Genomic DNA, 21,905 nt, shown 5'->3' with positions numbered 1-21,905 from the left:
GGTCTGTCTGCTGCAGACTGTGCAACTGCTTTGCATCCTGCAATGAAGCTGAGGGACACATCTAGCAGGAAAAAATTCAACACACATAGTTTGGCAAAGTTTTGCTCTGTGGTTTTGTCATTGGAAAGAATTAGAAGATGTTTTTTGTGCTTCTTCCCTCAAACCCTCTCAGAGAAAAAAAGCTTTGGTTTCACACAGCTCAGCCTTCAAAAGCTGATGCTGGTTGTTACCCACTGCTGCACTTCCTTCTCTGCTGTCTTCACAAAACCCCATGCTGACTGTTGCCTAACACCGAGCACTTTGTTGTGCTCTTACAGAGTAACACTTTGGCTTTTTTTTTTTTTAATTACTGTGTGACATGAAAGTAGAGCCATGCAAATGCCAAGGGGGATAAGTGGTGCCCACTGCTCCCACTCAGCAGCCCTCAGTGCTGGGCTGGGTTTCCTGTAAGTGTACCTGCCTCCAACCTGTTCCTACAAGTTAATCTCTCAGACTGTCTCAGCATATAAAGTGAGTTGCATCAGGTTCTGCCTACTTGAAAATACTCGACTTACCCCAGTAATTTCTAAACTGTTCTCCTATAAAGCCAAATGTTCCTTTGAAGATATTCTTGTAATTTTGCCTCTGGAATTAATTGTGGTAGGTATCTGTTTGTTATTTATTTAGTTTGTTTGTTTTTGTATTTAGTGATGATTGAAGCTAAAAGGGCATAACTGTGTCGGACCTGATGTGCCACCTGTTCCTAGTGATCTGCTCTGAGTGGTGGATTCCTAGGTGTATCTCGTAGCTTCACCTGGCTCACTGCCCCACCTGCTTTATGACTATCATGCATCCCTCCTGAGGAATCTTGACTACCATTTATTTAATTTGGGTTTCACATCACTGAAAAGTTCTTGGTGTCTTATCTTTGTCTGTCACTGGGGTGCTTTGTGCTGATGTCCTTTGGCTTATGATCAGATCCTGTGTTGCTGTATTGGAAGATTCTGTGTACTATGACTGATGAAGCAATGCAAATAAGTGTAAATAATACTAATTTGTGCAAATAATGGATATAGTGCTCTAGCAGAAATAAGTTACACAAACTCCCTTCTAGTACTTGAAGGGAACATATAAACAGGAGGGGGAATGACTTTAGTGTGGATAGTGATAGAACAAGGGGGAATGGTTTTAAACTGAAACAGGGGAGGTTTAGGTTGGATATTAGAAGGAAGTTTTTCACTCAGATGGTGGTGAGGCACTGGAACAGGTTGCCCAAGGAGGCTGTGGATGCCCCATCCCTGGAGGCATTCAAGGCCAGGCTGGATGTGGCTCTGGGCAGCCTGGGCTGGTGGTTGGTGACCCTGCACATAGCAGGGGGTTGGAACTGGATGAGCACTGTGGTCCTTTTCAACCCAGGCCTTTCTGTGACTCTATGAAATTGGAATTTTTAAGATGGTTATGATTCCACCACTTGCTGAATAACTCTTGACATTTCTCAGGGGAAGTCTTGTATCAGAAAGCACTATGAATAATTTTGGAGGTGGGAAAGAAAATATGAATTACCCAGAAACTCCAGAGCGAGGAAAAGGCACTAGAAAATCTTTGGTCTGTAACTTGGGGAAGAAGAAAGTGACACACAGTACCACTTCAGTCCTGGATCTTATCAATTATGAAGTTTGTAAAACAGGAAGGGGAAGAAAGTACTTGCTGAGTGACATGTAACATCTGGCCAGAAATTAAACATTCCAAACCATTTCTGAAAATTGCTTCTTGGTAACTTTGCTAAGCTATTTTAAACTCTTCTATAATATTTTGCTTTGTATCTCTCTATGCAGTGAGACTAACAATATCCTGTTGCTTGCTGTACCCCTAGATATACCCAGCCGGGCTTGTGCTGCTGTTGCCAGCTGAAGGATGCTGTTTATATTCACTAACTACCAAATGCAATTGTTTGAAGTTCACAGGAGAAAGTTCCAAGTGTTTAACCACAAAAGCAAGGGCAAAATGCTGTCATTCATGTGTTACAAGTTCAGACAAAAAGTTTTGATATGTGGTCCAAACTTGAGGGTTTCTTTTTCTTTTTCTTTTTTTTTTTTTTGTATGGATGGAGTTGCTGCAAACCTCTGGATTTTTTAGTCTTTAGCATTTTCCCTCCTTCTCACACCTGGTTTTGAGATTCTCTTTTATCTTTAATTGTATCCCTTTGGCCTAGTATTCCCACACCCTGAATTGTTCCTTTTTCACCCCTCCTTTCTTTTCTCTTACAGTTTGCAGGCTGGAAAACCACTTAGTTGGAAAAAAAAAAAAAAAAAAAAAAAAAAAGTAGCAAAATGTATTTTTCCTTGTGAAATACCTGTAATCTCAATTTAATCCAATTACATTGTCTAAATTATTAGCTGAATGCTTTTGTTAACAGTTCACAGAACAACAGAATTGCAGGGATCGGAAGGGAACCTTGAGATCATTAAGTCCAACCCTTGCTGACCTTTTCAAAGAGGTCCTTGGATTATAGAGCTGATATCTCATGCTGATGAGCAGAGAGATCTCACACCTTTAGAAGGTGGCTGCTGATGGGCCACCTGAGGATGGGAGCATGGTACCTGTGTTGACTAGATGGATGTAGATAGTTCAGTCCTGCTCTGTCATAGATGACGTAGTGCTTCACCCCTTCGTGCAAAGTAGAAAAGAATGGCTTTAGCACTCATGCTGTTAGTCTGTAGGTTTATACGTTCCATGTGCTTTAACTCACCTTTTAACAAGCTTGAAGTTTTCAAACAGCAGCCAGCAAAAGGATGTCAACTATCCAAAACCAAATGCATGTAAATTAATTTATTTGGAGCCTTCTCTAGGTCACAAACCAAAGTAAAATGCATAAACTACATGGTCAGTCCAGAAATATCTGTCCATACATCTCCATAGTAGAATGTATTATTTTATTTTCGTTCACTGAGGAGCAGAGTATGATGTTACTCTTAGCAGCAAGTTTAAAGAATGAGCAAAGAAAGTACTCTAAATTTTTCAAACTGATTGAATAAACAGCATTAATCATGAAGAGTTATTTAGGTAAACTTCATTAGGTATAAAACTTCTTTTTCCTCTTTTCTATCCAGTCAGGCAATGTTCTTTCCATCCTTAGGCTATCAAATATCCCTATATCAAATTTCAGTTACTTGAGCAGTATGGAAGAGTTAAGAATTGTTTCCAAAGACAGTAGATTTTGTTTCTGTCTAGGAAGAAAATTCGTATCAATGATCGTTTTCGTTGTAGTTTGTGTGTTACATAGTTTAACAGTTTGTTTTTTTTTTAATTCCAATGTTGTACACAGTTTTCCTTTGAGCTGAATGGAATGTTCAGCTCGTCTTCAGGCATCATCTTTCTGAGACTACTCTTGCTCCACCTTGCTTTTGTGTACGTAGCTTTACTGCAAATGTGAAATCATTGAAAGCACAACCACCATGAGAAAGAGAAAAATTGCTGACAAGAAGAGGAGAACAGTTATCTAGTTCTTCTCTTGATATATTGTGCAGTATTTCACTGATTGAATGTTGATAATACTGGAACTTTCTGGTCTTCTCAAAGCCGTCCTTTCAAATGGCGAAGGGAGAATTTAACTTGCACTACTGCTACCAATGCTCAAACTTACATGGATTCAATATGGATATTATACAGCTATGATCCTTTTCAGTAGGAAAGTAGCTTTGTGTGTGTCTGTATTTGTGTACTTAAGAGACTGGCTTTAGCTTTCTTAACTGAAATGTTTTCAACTTGGGTGAAAATTTCACAAACGTTTTCAAATTTAAAGATCTGTTGAATTATTTGAATAAAACCATTGGTCTCTCCTTTGACAGTGAAATATTTAGTACACCTAGGGATTACAGTAAATAGACACATGTCCTTATGATGAATGTGGGGTTAAAGCCTATACCTACAGATGCTGTGAAGTCTGCCTTTCCCATTCTGCCAGTATTGTGTTTGATGAAATGAAATGCTCTTATTAACACTTCTTGGTTTGTTTGTTTGTTTGAATAGGCAAAACGAAGGCTGGAGCTGGGAGAAAGTGGCCACCAGTATCTTGCTGAAGGACTAAAGACTCCAAAGGGGAAAGGAAGAGCTGCAACAAGAAGTCCAGATAGTCCAAAAAGTAAGGGAATTGTGATATGCTTTGCGGGACAGTTTTTTTATTTTCCTAGCTTGAGATCAGATTGAAATAGTACACATGCTGCATTGCCAAGTCAATGATAGAATCATAGTATATCCCATGAGGAAGTGAACCCCGAGGATCATAGTGTCCAACTCCTGGCTCCATGTGGGACCACCCAAAATTCAAGCCCTCTTTCTGAGAGTATTGTCCAAATGCTTTGGGTCCATGATCCTGGGGAGCCTGTTCTAGGGACTAACCACCCTGTCAGTGAAGAATCTTTTCCTAACACCAGTCCTGACCCTCCCCTAACACAGCCCCATGCCTTCCCTCAGGTCCTGTCGCTGCCACCAGAGAGCAGAGCTCAACGCTGTCCCTCCTCTCCACTCGTGAGGAGCTGCAGGCCTCCATGAGCCTCCCTCAGCTCCTCTGCTCTGGGCTGAACAAGACAAGGGACCTCAGCCACTCCTTTTATGTCTTGCCCTCCAGACCTTTCACCATCTTTGTATGATCACCTCCTTTGGATGATCTCTAGTAGCTTTATGTCCCTTTTACCTTCTGGCACCCACAGCTGCATAAAGTGCTCAAGTGAGGCTGCACAGCATGTGGGACAGCCCTTTCCCTTGCCCGGTGGCAGTGCTGGGCCTGATGCATCCCACGGTCCAGTTGTCCCTCTGGGCTCCCAAGGCACACTGCTGACTCACATTCAAAGTTAGAATAGTATATTTATTGCTGAACTCACCTGGATGCAGGTGTACCAAATTCAACCATGCAGCCAGCCAGTGCACCATGTGGTTGCAGTCTGTCCCACTGCAGGCTGCCCTGGAGTCCTCTTCAGCCAAGATGTTCTTGTATTTGGGGGTTCCTGTGAGAAATGGATGCTGAAGAATACAAATATTATGGTGGCTTTAAATGCACTTATGTGGTAGAGCTAATAAAGCTGGCCTCCTCTTCCTCTGCTAACACGCAGTAGCTGCTTGGCAGGGCTTTTTTTTCCAGGCAGGGTCTTGCAAAGAGCAGTAGCTATGCTTCAATCGTGTGACACTCTAAATGCTTTTTGTGTAGTTTGAATTGTCTTCTGTCTCTGCTATATGACTAGATTATTGCTGTCACTGTTTAGGTGCTGCAAATATTGATTTTTTTTACATTGCTACTGCCTCAGGAAGTAGGTTTTCTGCAGCAGGAACTGGAGAACGTAGCTTTGCCACTTGTTTTGAGGATTTCAGGAGGAGAATTGCCTGAGTGTTTGCAGAGGAAGGAGTATGCAGTAGAATTGGGGAAAGGCAGACGTTGGGGCAGCAAGGTGGTGTTTGAAGGGAAAAAGATACAAAGAGGTAGCTACTTGCCCTTCCTTCCTAAATGCTTGTTTTTATTGGGACAGAGAAAGAATGTGAAATTATTTGAAAATACAGGCTTTAAGAAGAGACTTTAAACAACAGTTGTTCTAATTAAACCAAGCTTCATTAAGCTACATGAAGTCTGTTTTTAAATTGAAGTGTATTCTCACACAAGTTCAATACCATTCAGAGCACAGGATTCTGTTGCAGTGTTGATAAGTCTGTACAGAGGACTTCCTTGCTGGAACGCCTTCCAATTGAGGTGGTGGTCGTGTCGCCTGTTGCTCTTCCCATGCTGATCCTCTTATTTTTTCCCAACCCCCAAATATAAATAACAAATAAACAGAAACAACTCCTCATTTGGCTCTAAATATACATGGTCACCTAACTGAAATGAATGTTCCTGTTTTTCAGTGCAGACAAGCCCTGACTACCAAAGAATAAGATACAACAGGTTTTCTTTGCCAGCCGACAATCAATTGGTTTTCATTGAAAAGCTACCATATTCTTTAATATGGTAGCCTAAAGTTTTGCATTTAAGTAGGAGGTCAGTTTAGACTGACTTTCACAAGTAAGTGTGGGACCTAAACCTTGAAAACATGATAGTGGCCACCGGATCTGCCAAAGATCCATCCTGTGCAAAACTTCACCTAACCTACTGCAAATGAAAGGTTTGAGAGGTACAGCAACTGTTTTGGTAACGGTGATGATCTTCCCATGGGGAAGATTTCAACCCAGCAGACCTCTAATAGCAGTTGTCTTATTTCCCTTGACAGAAAAGCCCTGAATGTTTAGAATTGATTTTTTTTTCTGATCTATATATTTAAACTCTTAAAAGCTCATCTATTAAACATATTGATGTTACGTTTGCATGTGAAAATAGAGAATCGTAAGGTTGAAACTATTTGCAGACTTTTTACTGACTAGAAGTGGATACTGTTGCCTCGTTTGAACATTGGTTCTGGAGAAATGATTATAAATTTCATCTCACGTCTATCTCATCTAATTCACTTGAGCTTTTTGTAAATCATGAAGACCGGCACGGATGGAATCTGTCATCTTGTTCTCCCACTGAAGTACACCTAAGTCTTGTTCAATTGCATGAGAAGCACTTATCTTACAAGAGGAAAAAATCAAACCCTGATGAAAGCTGGCTATCAGCCTGATGAAAAAGAGTGATTGGGTGGTGTTTTTTTTTTGTTTTTTTTTTTTTTAGCATTGCTGCCAGGATAAATAGATACTAAAAATACTGTTAAAAATTCACATAGCGAAAGCCTAGGCAGAATTTTGCTATATGCAACTGTCAGACTAATGGAAATATTTGCATTTAAAAAAGTACGTATTTGCTCATGTACCTGTGATTTTTTGGAAAAGTACATCTTGAAATACAAATAAATACCCAATGGTAAGTTGCCTCTTAATGCAGAGGTTTGAGAGATTTCCCTAGTAAAAATGAAAGAAATGTCTGTAATGTGTATCCTTTCATTACTGGATGCTGCTTTTGGAACTAATATGAGAAAACTGATTTGTCTGTTGTTTTTTTTTTTCTTTCCAAGCCCCAAAATCTCCTTCAGAAAAGACTCGGTATGATACATCGCTTGGCCTCCTTACAAAGAAGTTCATTCAGTTGCTGAGCCAATCTCCTGATGGAGTTTTAGATTTGAACAGAGCGGCAGAGGTCCTCAAGGTGCAAAAAAGGAGGATTTACGATATCACCAATGTACTGGAAGGCATCCATCTCATTAAGAAAAAATCCAAAAACAACATTCAGTGGATGTGAGCATTCATTATCCTTTTCCATTCCTCCTGGCTGGTTTCACTGTTACAGGGTAGCAACACTTCTCCCACCTTCTATTATAGCACTTTGCTTCAAGTAAGCATCCAGAATGTCTTCTATCTGGATAAAGCTTTCTTTTTCAGTTAATTAAGGCAGACTTTCAGTGTATGAGTGGCGTTTGTCAGGGAAATTATAAGTCCAAATTTGTCTGAAAGCTGGATTATCTAATTTGTTTCTGCAGATGGAAGTTTTTATGTACTCATTTTTACCTACTGTCTTCCTCATTCTTTTTCAAGGTGTGGTTAGAGGAGAGGGGTGTTAGAAGCAAGACTTTGTAACTGCTTAACAATATCCAACTTTTCCACCTTGCTGGCAGTTCTAAAACATGTTGGCAAAATAAAAAGATTATTTTTGTGGGAAGCGTAGTCTGTGTTGATACACAATGGGCAGATTTAGGGGAAAAGGACTAAGAAATGGATTTGCAGTGTATAACTCTGCTTTTTCATTGTCCTGTGGCATAGTGTCTAGCTTTACAAACGTTCAAATGGTGTCTTTGTTCTTTGGAATCCTAGGGGCTGCAGTCTGTCAGAGGATGGTGGCATGATGGCACAGCGTCAAGGCCTCACGAAGGAGGTGACCGAACTGACTCAGGAAGAGAAGAAACTGGATGAGCTAATCCAAAGCTGCACACTGGACCTGAAGCTGCTAACAGAGGACTCAGAGAATCAGAGATATCCTTTTTGCCAAAACCTCAGCAAGGATCGGTTTCCTTGCTGTTCCTTTAACACCAGGAGAATTCTTTCCAGTAACATGATACAAACCATCAGATAATTCCACAGGTTGGCTAACTGGTTTTAATGTATTTTTATCTAAACCACACTTGCACCTGTAATACTTCAGAAACGCCAACCAAAAAAAGCAGTATATGAAGTAGCCTATGACATCCATGTTCTCCTAAAGCAGAACCAAGAATCTAGCTGATTAATGAGTGACAACATCCAAACCCCTCTGCTTTATAGACTGTTTGCAGCCTAGATCATGTCCCATTCTGTGTGTGCAAAAGGTGGGAAGGCAGTCTTTACAAGCTAACAGGGTTTTGTGTGTTCATGAGTGTACACTCACTGTGTAATGCATTTATTGCATTAAACTGTGTTTGTACATTACAGGCACAGAGTGGAAAAAAAATGAAGTTGAGAGTCAGTTTAGTATGAAGCTTGCAAAAAAAAATTCAAATTTCTCTGATTTGAGAATCTACAATAAAAAATATATAAAGGTTTTATGAACTCTCAGAATGTCTATTTCAGTGTAAATTATTTAATGTAACAGCAATACTCAGTTGCATAAAGCTCATATGACTTCTGATATTTTGTCTGCTAAAACCTCTCGTAATTTAGCAGTTCTCATTTTCAAAAGATTTCTCACCTACTAGCAACGGAGAATATTTTAATGAATACTGATATGAAAGATCTTATTACTTTAAATTCTATTTCTTAAAGACCATCTAATAAACTGGACTGATTCTTAGAAATAAGTATGGGAACATATGTAGAAAGTAATCTGAACAATGTAGATATTGTTTTTTGATTATGCTTATATCTCAAAATGCACATGAAAGCAAGATTGCCAAGTGCCTGGGGAATAGGGTCAGCACTGTCCTCAGACAAAAGCTTGGTAACATAGAGATTTAAGTGAGACAACACAGTGTTATGATTCCCTGTTTTTTCAAGCACTGACTGGCTAGAGACCCCTGCACTTCATCCCCTGGGGAGCCAGCAGCTAGGTGAGGAAAGATCATTAGCATGTAGGAGAGTGTAGTCCCCAGAATCCTTCTGTGATTTTACAATAATACTAGCAATTAGTGAGGAAGGGAAGCAAAAATGTTAATCACAGAATGGCCAGGGTTGGAAGGGACCTCAAGGATGATGAATCTCCAACCTCCCTGCCACATGCAGGGCCACCAACCTCCACATTTAATACCAGACCAGGCTGCCCAGGGTCCCATCCAACCTGGCCTTGAACAGCTCCAGGGACGGAGCATCCATAACCTCTCTGGGCAGCTGTTCCAGCACCTCACCACTCTCTCTGTAAAGAACTTCCCCCTGACATCCAACCTAAATCTTCCTTCCCTCGACTTCAAATCATTTCCCCTTGTCCTGCAGTTATCTATCCTTTCAAAGAGTTGATTCCACTCCTGTTTGTAGGCTCCCTTTAGGTATTGGAAAGCTGCAATGAGGTCACCCTGCAGCTGCCTTTTCTCCAGGCTAAACAAGCCCAGCTCCCTCAGCCTGTCTTTGTAGGAGAGGTGCTGATCCCCTGATCATCTTTGTGGCTTTCCTCTGGACCCTCTTGTTAAACCTGAGGATGGATCTGATTGCATCTCTGTCTTCAGCTAATATCACTGAAGCCGTGGGATGGCTTAATGACTGCTTAACCTCTACGGCCAGAGTTTCTGCTTCTGAAGATGTTTTCTTTTTCCTTGTGATTAGGTAGGGCCAAAACATTGTTTGCTTTTGTGCTTTTTAGTTTCTCTTTACAAACGAAGTCAGAAAGTAACTGATTGTGACTTTGTATGGCTATGTGACCACCATTAGTTTGGGGACCTGTTGGCTACAACACTGGATATTGTTGTTGTATTTGAAAAACATGCAATCCTTTCCTTTGTTCATATCTTGAGAGATGCTGTTGTGGTAACTTGTTAAGATTCTCAAACGCATACTGCTCTTCTTGTAGAAGTGGTAAAAGCCATTTCCATGAAATTCTGTGTTGCCTCCTGACCCATTACTTTGCATTTGGTCCAGTTCAGGTGTGAGATGTTTTGGTGTGTTGAGCTTTGGCAGTTTGTCTTGCTGTGCAGAAACATGTACCAAAATCTTTCACATTTCACATTTATGCTCAGAAAGTATAATGATAAATTAGACTCCTTTGCTATGGCATAAACATTATGCTAGATAACTCAGTGATGACAAAAATAAAGAGCTGGCAGTCCTTACATGTAGTAACAGCTGTTTGCTGTTCTGAGCACTCGGTTACGCAGGTCAGTGACTGACAGTGGCACCACTGTTCAGTAATGCACCAAAATGCTCATTGGTTTGAACAAATCCATGATAAGCAGCAAAATATTCATTCCATATTTATGCAGAAATCAATGTTCTGTACTGGGAGGTTGTTCAGTGTAACTTTAAATAATTTGAAACAGTTGGGCTACCTAGATAAATATTTACCTAAAAAACTATCTCAAGTGAAATTTTAAATTATGGTCTCATTGACTTCAAAAACATGTTGCATATATGCATCTATACCACACATCTGTTAATTTCATTATGCTTCTCTGTGATTTCCAGCTCTGTGCATTTTGGTTGCAAGTGTGTAACATTTTTTCTTTACTCAGATTATGAGTAATTGCAGGTTGAGCTTTAGCTTATATACTTCTACGCATATGAAGAAGAGATAGAAGCAATCAGAATTTAGAACTGCTGCTGTCACTCAGCACTGGCCCCAGCTGTTAGATGAAAGGTCTCACACACTAGTGTTGCAACCAGTGCAGAGAACAGGAAACTTGGGTCTAAGAGTAATTTAGCTGTGAGAAAGTGGAAAAATAGTTCAAAAATTTTACTTTTTCTAATGAGCTAAACATATTGTAATCTGGGTTGGAAAATTCCTTAATGTGATTACATTAGCTTATGTGACATACCAAGATATTAGAAAAATTAGTGGCCTTAAAGACCAAACTGTTATAGTTGTGAAAGCTCCTCCAGAAACAAGACTTGAAGTGCCTGACCCAGTGGAGGTAAGGAGAAGTGGGTTATTCTGCCTGGCTATACATCATATTTCTATACGTGGAGCAAATGTACTCTGAGTTTTACTGTGGAAACTGGTGCCCAAGTTGGATTCTGTTGGCGTACAATTCCAACTCATTTGTTTTAAAAACTTCAGATGTTTTTTAAAAAATCCATGCTATTTACAGCTTATTCTCTTTTGCCATTCTTTATGTAAAAAAATGAGCCCTTCTTCAATGGTTGAAAATTCCTGTAAAATCTTTCTCTCAAGGCTTTTGACTATCATTTTTCTAGCTTTAAGCAGTTTTGGTCTTAAAGTTCATGGATAACTCAAAGTCTTGAGCATCTCAGGGACTTGTATTACTGATATCCTGATTAGAAGAGAAACATGGTTTCATGTAGGGTTCTCTTTCTGAAAGCATTAAAGTTATTGTTGAAGCTTGTGTTTCATTCCCAGAATTTTTTCTGACCTTTCCTTCTTCCATTATCATCTCTGTTGAAATTTATTTTAACACATCTATGTAAAATGTCTTCCATTTTGCTGGCACACTTTTGTTTATTACTGTAAAATGTGTAGAGGTTGGGGGTTTCCCTTTCTATTTAAAGAACTTCAGAAGCTGCCTGTGTTCATCTCTATTGCTCCTCTGTTGCCCCTTGCTGCTTAAGCCACAATCTATCTCTGAGTGCCAGCTTTTGTCTGTAGGACATCTGGTTCTCGTTCCTTTTTCCTCTTTTTGTTTCTTTTTTTTATTTCAGATAGATATCTAGGGTGAATTAGTCGCTTCTCATTTCCTTTCTCTGATGTCACAATTACAGAGAAAAGTGCTTCAGGTGGTTTTAGTTTGCAGATATCCTCAGGGAGCAGCTTCACGTCATTTCTCTTGTGTCTTATGAACCACATGATTCAGCTGCTCCTGGGATTTTAGCTCTTGGTAGCAAAAGTGTGCTGCATTATAGTTCCCAGTTAACATGGCAGACCCATGTGTATCCGGCAAATGTAAATGCTCTGCATGAGCCACAGCTTTAGGGAGTCAAAAAACATCTTATTTCTTCACTCAAAGAACATTTAGAGATAAGGCTAAAACACAAAATCCTCCACGCTGTGTGCATTCCCCTTTGTCACTAACACTGGGCTGGTTCCACGAGCACAGAGCTACCTGCTCCTGGGCAGGCAGTAACAGACTCCATGCTGTCACTTCTTCACTTGTGGTTTCCATCTTTTTCTTTTTTCCTGTTGCTGTCCTTAACTTCCTCTTTGAATGCAGATGTAGATTTAGGAAGAAGAAAAAAATTGCTAAGTGAGGAAGGGGTATCTTCTATCAGTATCTATCTATATATGGATAGAATTCTTTTTCTTGCCCCTAAGCATTACACTTTTACATTTTTGAGTGCAATCAGACAGGTAAAGAGAGATGCACGCTATGATTAAAACTGGTACCTAGACCTCCCTTATCCTATATAACCAGCTCACTCATTTGATTTTTCAGGCAGCAGAAGTCCTATATATTTCTCTCATTTGCAGTTACATTTCAGTGACTTTTTTTGCTTACCTCAGTCACCCAACTGTATGTTCTCCAGCTCCCGTTCTCCCCATCTTCTTGCTCTCTAATTACTTACAGCGTTACTCTAAGTATTCCTAGCTGTTATCTGTGCCCTGAGGTATCCCTGTTTTGTTCTTGTTCTCTGTACTTGAAATGCTGCCTACAGTGCCGTATAACTGCCAAAGCATAAATAACATGAAGAACATTTTGTCAAAGAACACAATAAAATGCATTTTAAATAAGCCTCCCAAGAAGTATACAGCATCTGAATTCAATGTTTGTTTGTTTGTTTGTTTGTTTTTAACTCTATTAATATAATACAGCCATAGCAGGTTTATATTCAGTAGAGGCATTTATTATTTTTCCCTCATTACACTATGAACAACTTTGGAGATTTTCTGTCTGTCTGCAATATGCCACCTTGCTTTATTGCATCAGGGTGTGAAAGCTAAGAAAACTTCTTGAAATGAATTGAGAGATCCTGCTGTCAGGAACATCTTTAAAATTAATGTTACTTCCTTTGCTTCTTTGAGGAGGGAGCAGAAGTACATTTCTAAACAGGCTTTGTGATGAAAATGCCTTTGTTGTTGTTCACCAGGGGCTGTTTTTCCAAACAGGTGAACTTTCAGCAATTTGATTTCAGTGTGAATCAGTACCAAAGTTTTTCTTTTTCTGAAGGTTGTTCTGACACCTTTCTGAAGCAGAAGTGTTTACACAGACACATTCAATGTTAGTGTTATAAATAATGACTTGGATACCATAGTTCTGTTCCACCAGAATACTCCAGGTTATTATGGGTGTTAAAAAATGTTAGGAGTCCGGTCCTTTATAACTCTCTGGTTATGATACAACACACGATGGACTTCTGTTTTTTGTGTACCCTCTGTTAGTGCACAAATCTCAGAAGTCTTTCATGTCTTCACAGCTGTATGGCGAACTTCAGATTTTTTTTGATTAGTAAAAACACACATTCAAGCACTTTGTTACACCACCTTAAGAACTTACTGTGAGTCTCAGTGTTCTGTGTGTGTACATTGCTGTAACATCTTACTGCCATTTGTTCTGTTAGCAGAGTGCATTGATACATTTATCTAGTACTCAAGGACCTATTGAAGTTTATCTGTGCCCAGAGGAAAACGATGCTCTCAGTCCAATGAAAACCTATAGTCAGGACCACAATGGAAACATTTCCAAAACCATTTCCAAAGGTAAAATGATTACTTTCTAATACTAAGTCTTTCTTTATCCTTTATACAAGATTTCATTTGTTGACTTCCGTTACCCAGCTCTTATTTTTTGGCTTTAATTTTCAAAGAAGTGAAAAGCTAAGGTATCCATTTTCCACTATGTCCTTCTGATATATATTCAGGGGAAAACGTTTCCTCTTTCCAACAGATGTTTAAAATAAGTGTCATTTTTGCATATGATATGGAGCTATATGAGCAATGTTTGTGACACGCTGGGAAAAAAGAATTGTCCCTACAGTATTTTCAAACAGGATAGTTACAGCAGAGATTAATCTCAACACCAGGCAAAGATCTCTGTGTATTGGTATTTAGAGCTGTGCAGTGTCACTGATGACCTCTGTTTCCTAGAAGGGTTGCACTTTGAAGTACTTCAGGTTTGTGAGTTCCTCTTAAAAGAAAAAAGTCATCATTCATTTTATTCAGTAGTTGTTTAAATCTTGGGTTTATTTTTTTTTTTAACTGGAAAAATCAGTGGTGATAGAAACATGAGACTTTAACATCAAAAACAGGCTAGAAATTTTCTGAACTTGAGGTAATTTTTTGCTTAAATGATGGTTTATGACAGGCTTTTAAGCAGTTGTTACTGTCATCCACGTCTAATAGTTCTAATGGGATTCAATGTATCACCTTTATTTTTTCCCCCCTTCTACAGAAGTGGCTTCTGTTAACTCAGGACAAGGTGACTGCTCAGTAAATATGGCAACAATCTCTCCGTTGGCTTCTCCAGCCAACCTTCTACAGCAGACTGAGGACCAAATTCCCTCAAACTTTGAAGGACCATTTGTGAATTTGCTGCCTCCTCTGCTTCAGGAAGATTATTTGCTGAGCCTCGGGGATGAAGAAGGCATCAGTGATCTCTTTGATGCTTATGATTTAGAGAAGCTTCCTTCGTTGGTGGATGAATTTATATACAGCTGATTCTCTTAAATGAAGTGCGTATCTAAATCATGTTTTTTAATGGAATTGGAACACGTCCATTCATTCTGTTGTCCCTGCTTACCATAAAATAGCATTATTGAATAAACTAGGCTCTTGAACGCTGCTGATATTTTAATGAAATTCTCCCTAGAATACTACAAAAAGGTTTTCTCCTTGACCCTAAGCTCCAGTGCCTCGCGAGTCAGCAAGGGCGAGCAGGTGACCGTAGAAATTCAGTATTCACACTCCCCCAGTCTCTGCTTTCCATGACAAGTGGGTTAATGGAGAAGGGCTCAATGAACTGGCTTAGTCGCAAATAACAATTTTATAATAGTATTTCAGGTCGTGCCTTCTGCAGAGAATGCATGTCTTTTGAGTGTCACAACATGGATTGTAACTGCAGTAAACGTAAATATGAAGTAATGCAGAAGTGTGAAATGAGCTTCTTCAGCTACTCGTGGGAATGTTGAAATTGCTGTCATAATGCTCGTTTTGAGCCGCATATATGTCTCATTATGAGGTCAAATACTTATGTCCTTAAAAGCTTTTAATAAAAAATACACTGTAAATGTAGTGTATATTGCGAATATTGAAAAGTATGAAGTTCTGCCACTTCTCGTAGTAATCACAGATTTTTAAAAATGCTTGTGTGTGCGTGTGAAAGTAGTTTTTGTTGGTTGGTTGTTTTTTTAAACTAGAACGAAGATGCACAGTTCAATTTCACTGCCCCCAGTGTGCATTAGAACTGGTACATAATTTTTTGTGGTACTAAGTGGGGCTTTGTGTTAAGTGCCTACTAGAGATGCACTGTGGGTTTTTCCCTCTATGGAAAACACTTATGCCAAGCTTTGTTTCTTCAATATATCATATTTATCTCAGTGGGTTTGCTTCCTCTGCTTCCAGCTTTTTATAATTCTCTTTGCCAGCAAAATGGAACTAATTTTTTTTTTTTTCCAAAGTACATAATTGTAAGTACCACATCAACTGAATTGCATTTATTTTTTGAAGATCTTTGGTAGAATAGTATAATACCAATATTTATTTTTCTGAAAGTGAGAGGAATTCTAAGAAGTCTTACTTTTTTTTTTTTTTTTTTTTTTTGAGTGTAAAGTATGTTGCCATGTTCTGGGCTAAATTAACATTGATTAGACTATGCCCATGTAATCCTTTGGTTTGCATTACTGTTGTGCTTATCTGACATATTCAGAAAATTAGTACTATTTGTACTGTAGTAGGATATTACGTACGCAGGTATTCTGGTACCATTGAGTTGCTGCTATGAAAGCTCACACATGAAAAGGCAAGAAGTCACAGTACTAAAAAGAAAACTATATGACTGTGTGAGTTTTGGAATATAACAAATGTATAAAGGGCAACACATAAAGAACTGTTAAACAGTGTTAAGTGTGTGTTTATATGTACAAATGTGTGCATAGATCATTCAGCAGTTGTATTTAAGTTGATATATGTTTCAACTCACACTTTAGTTATCTAGCAGTTTTGTATAATAGAATTAACTTGTAAACACTGCCAGAATATTTTTTAGCTGGTTTGTAATTTTTTAAGAGTTTTTTTAGATGTGGATCTGTAAATAAAATTGTAGTATTTAAAGTTTCCGTCTTGTGGAAGAGGAAAGTAAAAGTTGTGTGAGCATGAAGATTTGTGAGACAAAGGGGCACTTTTGAGGGGGGAAAAGAAAATGAAGACTAATGCAGACCATCTCTTTATGTACAAATTAAACACTTGTCCCAATGTGCGTGGGCAAAATACTAATCTAATTTAGCTTTGCATTGTATGCTAGTTTTAAAAAATTCTGTAAAATACTGTAAAAAAAAAAAAAAAAGAAAAATACAACAACAAAAAAAAGCTTTTATGGTAAGTTTTGTAAATAGATTTATTAAAGGATGACCTGTTCTCTAGCTGTGATCTTACCACTTCAAATGGATGTAATTTGAATAAATTTTGTATGGTAATGAATCAATAAAAAGGATTTTTTAAAGAGTTTAGATTTGTGTACTTCTTTTTAAAATTAGTTTTGGTGCCTATCGTGCTTCTTATTGGAGACTAGCTAATCGTATTGTTAGTATTAGTGCTTCTCATACTCAGTTGGCATCAGCTATATTTCAATCCTATTTTTTTCATTTATACTAACAAGTTATGTCTTTTTTTTTTTTTTTTTTTTTAAGCCAGAGTGAAACAAGGCAAAAAAAAAAAAAGATTTAAGACACAGTTGGAGATCCAGAAACTGGAATACTATACGTTTACTTTCATTGATTCCCTCCCCCTAAACTATGAACAGACTTTTTGGACACTTCATAAAAGCTTGGTTTTTCTAGAGTTAAATAGCATGAAAAAAATTGTTGAGGTTGTTAGCTTTCCTCCTGATAATTTTCCAGAAGTCTCCCAGTTGTAGCTTGAAAAAAAAGTTCTATTTACTTACAAGTCACCTCCAACTCTCCCATATACCAGATGCACATTAACTGGTTCTCCTTTTCCAGTCCTGGTGCTGCACCTTTCTAGATGCATCGTCAATAAACTGTTAAAAGACAAAAAATATCAGGATAATCGAATCACAGTCGCATGCATGTTTGCTTAAGTATTGCATCTCTGAGCAAGTCATGTATTTTCTTCCTTGTGCACAAGGGGAAGGCAATATTTTTATCTCTTTGTCTACCTATCTGTTCTCCAATCTCCATGCATATTAATACTGAAGGGATGATTACAGAGATCTTCTGTTCTTCTGAATTCCCGAGGAATAATAATAGGCCTACAGGACTGTTTTCTCTGAGCTCCACTTACAGTAGTAATTACTGTAAATGTCCTCTTTCTGTCCTATCTGTCATGGTTTCCTGACCCATTCTCAGTTTCTGTCGTACAGCTGCCATGAGCGTTTTTTAATTTTACCCCAGTGTCTGCTTCTGATTGCTATTTTTCTCATCATTCTCTCTCCTCTTGACTTTGCTTTCTGCATCTGCTTTATAAACTTGAGATGCACCTAAGCTGCAGGTAAAAAACAAACTAACAAAAAACCCGACACAGCTGAAATATTTTTCTGCTTCCCTGAACTAGCAGTGTGCCTCAACATTATTCAGCATGCAAATATTTATTTCAAATAGGCATTATTGTGGCCTATGAGTGCTGCATTTCTTGGCTGCTGGCAAATGAGAAAAGGAGTCTACAACAGCTGTCAAAACTAGGCTGACTGATTGGCAACAACATCCCCCTTAACAGAGGAGTTAAATGCTCTTGAACCTGTAGGGAGAATTCCATCTAACAGGAAAAAAAAGGGCATTGCTTTCAATTCCAAGCGGCACTGAGTGTTGCTGACACATGAGGGTCTAGATTCACCTGAACTGCAGGAAAGAAGAAAGAAATCTAATTTCTCGTATCTAACTTTAGAACTTGTATTTTCTTCCCTGCCTGACTTCCTACCTACTCTACTACCCAGAAGTGCATGTTAGTCATTAGATAATAAGTTTGTCAACAAAACTGGAGTCCTCAGTCAACCAGTAGGCTGTTTCCCTTTTCATAAGGCTGTTACATGAGATCCTCTAGAACTGAGGATTTATCATCTGCTAACTGAAGGACAGTACTGGGTCTTGCACTGCCAGCTGCTGCCTCTTCAAAAGGTAGATCTTCCTAGGTAGATATAGCAAAGCTTCCTTCTTGCAGTGCTCTGCTTCCTTTGCCACCTGCTGAAGCATCACCACAGACCTCTGTGCAGCTTGGTAGTTTTTCATGAATTTGTTACAAAGCACTTCAGGCTCATAAAATTCAAAGCACAGGGCTCCCTCCAAGTTGTGGCTACATCCTAGAAAGCAACAGGACTGCTGGTACAGAAACTGCCTAATATTAAGAATTCCTGGCAGTGGGACAAAGTAAGAGCTCTGGTGGATCATGCTGACGCTGATCAGCATGGCCTATTTGTGTCACCAGGTATGGGACTTGAGTAGGGTTGCTGTTACTGCTTCCTGGGAGCTGCTCTTGCACCTATCTCCCCTTAACATATGCTGTTCTGTCAATCTTGGCCATCTGGAGATTTTGGGTAGGTCTCACAGGCTATCTGTGCTCTGGTCTTCAAGTCAGTCATAGAGCAGTGCTGATGTTTGCCTAGTTTTGTTTAACCAGAGGGGTAATACTTGACTGGTCAGTCACTGTGGGGTAGCAGAGCACTCCCAGAACAAAGTTTAATTCACTGAGTGCAAATGAAATAATAAAAAGAAAAAACACTGAAACTGAAACTGAAAAGGGAAGAACATTAACCTAATAAGGAAGCAGTTAAAGTACTAGCATTGGCAATGCATATGTCTATGCAGACAGGTATGGATGCATGTAGCTACGTATACAGCTACTTCAACATACCAAAGGCTACTTAGGCTGTGCTATGAAGGAGGATGTCTAAAACAGATGAATGCACCTCTGGATTTTAAAATATTTTTCTTCCACTCTGTTCTGGGTAAAAAATGCCACAGAAGCAATGAATTACACCTCACCATCCCTCCCACTGACAACACCTCTGAAATACTTCAGCTGCACCTGGGGCTGTAATGATAGCCATGGTGGTTTTAACAGCACTCAGTCCTGCCTAGAATGGTCTGTTCTTAAAAGCAGGTATAAATGAAGTACTTGTTTCACTGTCCCAATTTTCCTCTTCAAATCTCTCCCGTTCCTTTGTTCATGTTGATATCATTGTGGTATCTATTTTTTGGCTCGAGGTTGTTGCGAGATAAGCGCGACATAAAATAAGCACCGCTTTTAAGAAAAAAGAGCAGGAGAGAAAGAGATATTCGTGGTGAGAAGCTGCCAAGTTTTATCTGCCAGGAGACCAACGGGCCTACTATAAAGCACACTCGGGGCTTTCATCGCCTTTCCCTCCTGCCCGAGGGAGCCTGCAGCCTGCTGCTCTCTGGAGGGCGAAACAAAGATTCCAGAAGCGTTCTTTTGCCCGCTGCCGGCCGCCGTCGCGGCTCCGCCCCGCGCCCATTGCGGAAGGCGGGGCGGCTCGGGCCAAGATGGCGCCGCGTATCTAAGGCGCTGCGTGTCCCGCGCAGGTGAGTGTTGCGCTGCCCACTGGCAGCGGTCGGGAGGCACGGCCTGCGTGGTCTGTCCCTGCTCGGTGCCCGGGGTTCGCTGCCAGTCCTGTGGCGAGGAGGAACCGCTGGTCCCCGAGCTCGTCAGGAGGGCTCGCCCGACTCAGGGCCGGTTTGCTTAGCAGCACCGTTTTCTTCCTGTAGTGGTAAGAGCGAGATCGGCTCGGATGTACTTGAGGCACCTGTTGGAGGAGTGCTTCATCAGCAGTGATGCGGCACATGGCGCTTCCTGTCCGTCAGTTTTGCACCTTCATGCTCTGTCACTTTTTTTTTTCCCGCCAGGATTATTGTCCAGAGGAGTTTACACCTTGCTGAAAAAGGTATGAATTTTATTTGACTGCATTCTTTCTTCTGTGGCCCGCTGAAGTAAATCAGGCTTATTCTGTGAGCTGTTCCATTACGTGGTTATGATTCTACAAGAGAGAAGGGAAAAAACCCAAACCTTTTTTACTTCTCTGTGTTTAGTTAGTTGTATTACACGTAGATATGAACTGTTAGCTATGTAACTCAGTGTAAGGGACGTCACCTTTTTCACCTCTGTTAACTATGTGAAACATCATAAGGTGTAGTGAGGGTAGATGTTCGTGTGGGGTTTGCCTGGGAGGAAGCTTTTATATATATTGGGATGAGGCAGCACCTGATCAGTTATGCTGTGCTGTTTGTTATATACTGAGCGAATTTACCTCTTGGGTTCTTTTTTGTTTTTATTGTATGCATTTTTGTGTAAATCTCTGCTTGTGCCTGAAAATCTACCCTCAGTACTCACCGGAACAACAAATTCATAGTGAAGGCTTAGGAGTAATTTTCTAAACCCTGTTTCTTTCTGAGGAACCAAATAATTATCTCCCATCTCTTTCTCTGTTCCCATAAGAGCATTTAAAAAGCATGTAACTGACTTCTTCACCTGTCTTTCAGTCTAGCTTCTTAAAGGATGTTTAATTTATTAGATGAAGTCATGTTTTCCCTCTATTTCTATGTTTTTCTGGACAAAATAGTGATAAGAGCTTTAGTAAAATCCTGTTTGCATTCAATTTAGTATTTGATATTGAAACAGAGAATTTCAGCTTATTCCTTTTGAAAGTACCATTCTTTAAAAGTGTGTGTTATTGTCCTTAAGCTCAGAGATATAGTCTGCATGTGCCTAGATGAGAAGATGGAATGAATTTGGCTATTAGTTCATCACTGAAGTTAGGTTTTGTTTAAGCAGTAACTTCTATATTATTTGCTCCATTTCCATTCTGTCTTCTTGTTTAAACGTCTGCTATGAAAGATGCTTGTAGATTAGAACAATGACTTATTTCCTTAGCTAGATGTCTGTAGTTTAATGGCCATGCTCACTCAGATGTTAACACAAGAAAGTTCTCTGCTCTTAAGGTTGTTCTGCATAGGAATTTTTTCAGTGACATTTTACGGTAATTATTTGCTTCAATATTCATTATTGCTAGACTTTTCACAACTTCTTTCTAAACTTTGCTGTGTTTACGTAAAGATCCTGGGACTTCTGTTCTACAGAATGCTAAATAGCTAAGTATCTTAAAGTCAAGCGCATCCTGTTTGTGATATCAGTATACTCTTTTTAAAGTTAAACATGGAGGATTAATGGTTCAGGTTGTGTGAAGTTTTATTTAGAGGTATATTTTGCAAGGTTGGCAAAAGCACTCATACTGGAAAAACATACTGATCTTTTACATCTTACATTCTTGAATTATTTAACTGCAAAACCAAAACTGATTCCAAAATCAGTTTCTAAACAAATTAAAGCCTTGCTTGTCTCGTTTCTCACTGTCTTTTAGAACGCTTTTGTATTTTCTCCATAAAATTTATGAAGTGCCTTTATGGAGTTTCGTAAGTGAACTGATTTCTTGAAATGTGTACTAGATCAGGTTTGCAATGGTAGATCAAACTTAATTCTGATTAAGGATTAATTGTGTGTTATTAAGGCAGTACTTTTTTTGTAGCTGACTTCAACAGATCACCTTTTTTCTTTTTGAAAAATGATCTGGATCTTGAGGTTTACTAGAAGATCCCTGTATTTGTATAGCTATACATGCAGCCTTATATACATCTGTGTAATACCTTTACCAACAAGAGGGTGCAAAAGT

General features: G+C 39.3%; 2 protein-coding genes across 4 annotated transcripts in view; both read left to right on the top strand.

Annotated features, from left to right (window-relative positions):
• E2F3 (E2F transcription factor 3) overlaps positions 1 to 16,719 on the top strand; it is a 43,754-nt gene extending 27,035 nt beyond the window's left edge. For 2 of the 3 annotated variants that reach the window (XM_085220116.1, XM_085220118.1), the window contains exons 2-7: positions 4,009 to 4,120; positions 7,011 to 7,230; positions 7,804 to 7,964; positions 10,906 to 11,018; positions 13,618 to 13,756; positions 14,448 to 16,719. In XM_085220116.1, the coding sequence (XP_085076242.1) occupies positions 4,009 to 4,120; positions 7,011 to 7,230; positions 7,804 to 7,964; positions 10,906 to 11,018; positions 13,618 to 13,756; positions 14,448 to 14,713 (1,011 nt within the window). In that variant the 3' untranslated portion in view covers positions 14,714 to 16,719. The remainder of the gene's footprint in view (positions 1 to 4,008; positions 4,121 to 7,010; positions 7,231 to 7,803; positions 7,965 to 10,905; positions 11,019 to 13,617; positions 13,757 to 14,447) is intronic. The other variant, XM_085220117.1, reaches the window with a different exon arrangement.
• Positions 16,720 to 19,676: 2,957 nt separating this feature from the next.
• The window catches only part of CDKAL1 (CDKAL1 threonylcarbamoyladenosine tRNA methylthiotransferase), a 367,634-nt gene continuing 365,405 nt past the window's right edge, over positions 19,677 to 21,905 (top strand). Inside the window, exons 1-2 of the mRNA XM_085220113.1 lie at positions 19,677 to 19,764; positions 20,086 to 20,123. The gene's annotated coding sequence lies outside the window, so the exon portion shown is untranslated. The remainder of the gene's footprint in view (positions 19,765 to 20,085; positions 20,124 to 21,905) is intronic.

This window comes from Meleagris gallopavo, chromosome 3, assembly GCF_905368555.1.
Source record: "Meleagris gallopavo chromosome 3, MGAL_WU_HG_1.1, whole genome shotgun sequence".
NCBI lineage: Eukaryota > Metazoa > Chordata > Aves > Galliformes > Phasianidae > Meleagris > Meleagris gallopavo.
This window is presented reverse-complemented; position numbering and strand designations above follow the sequence as displayed.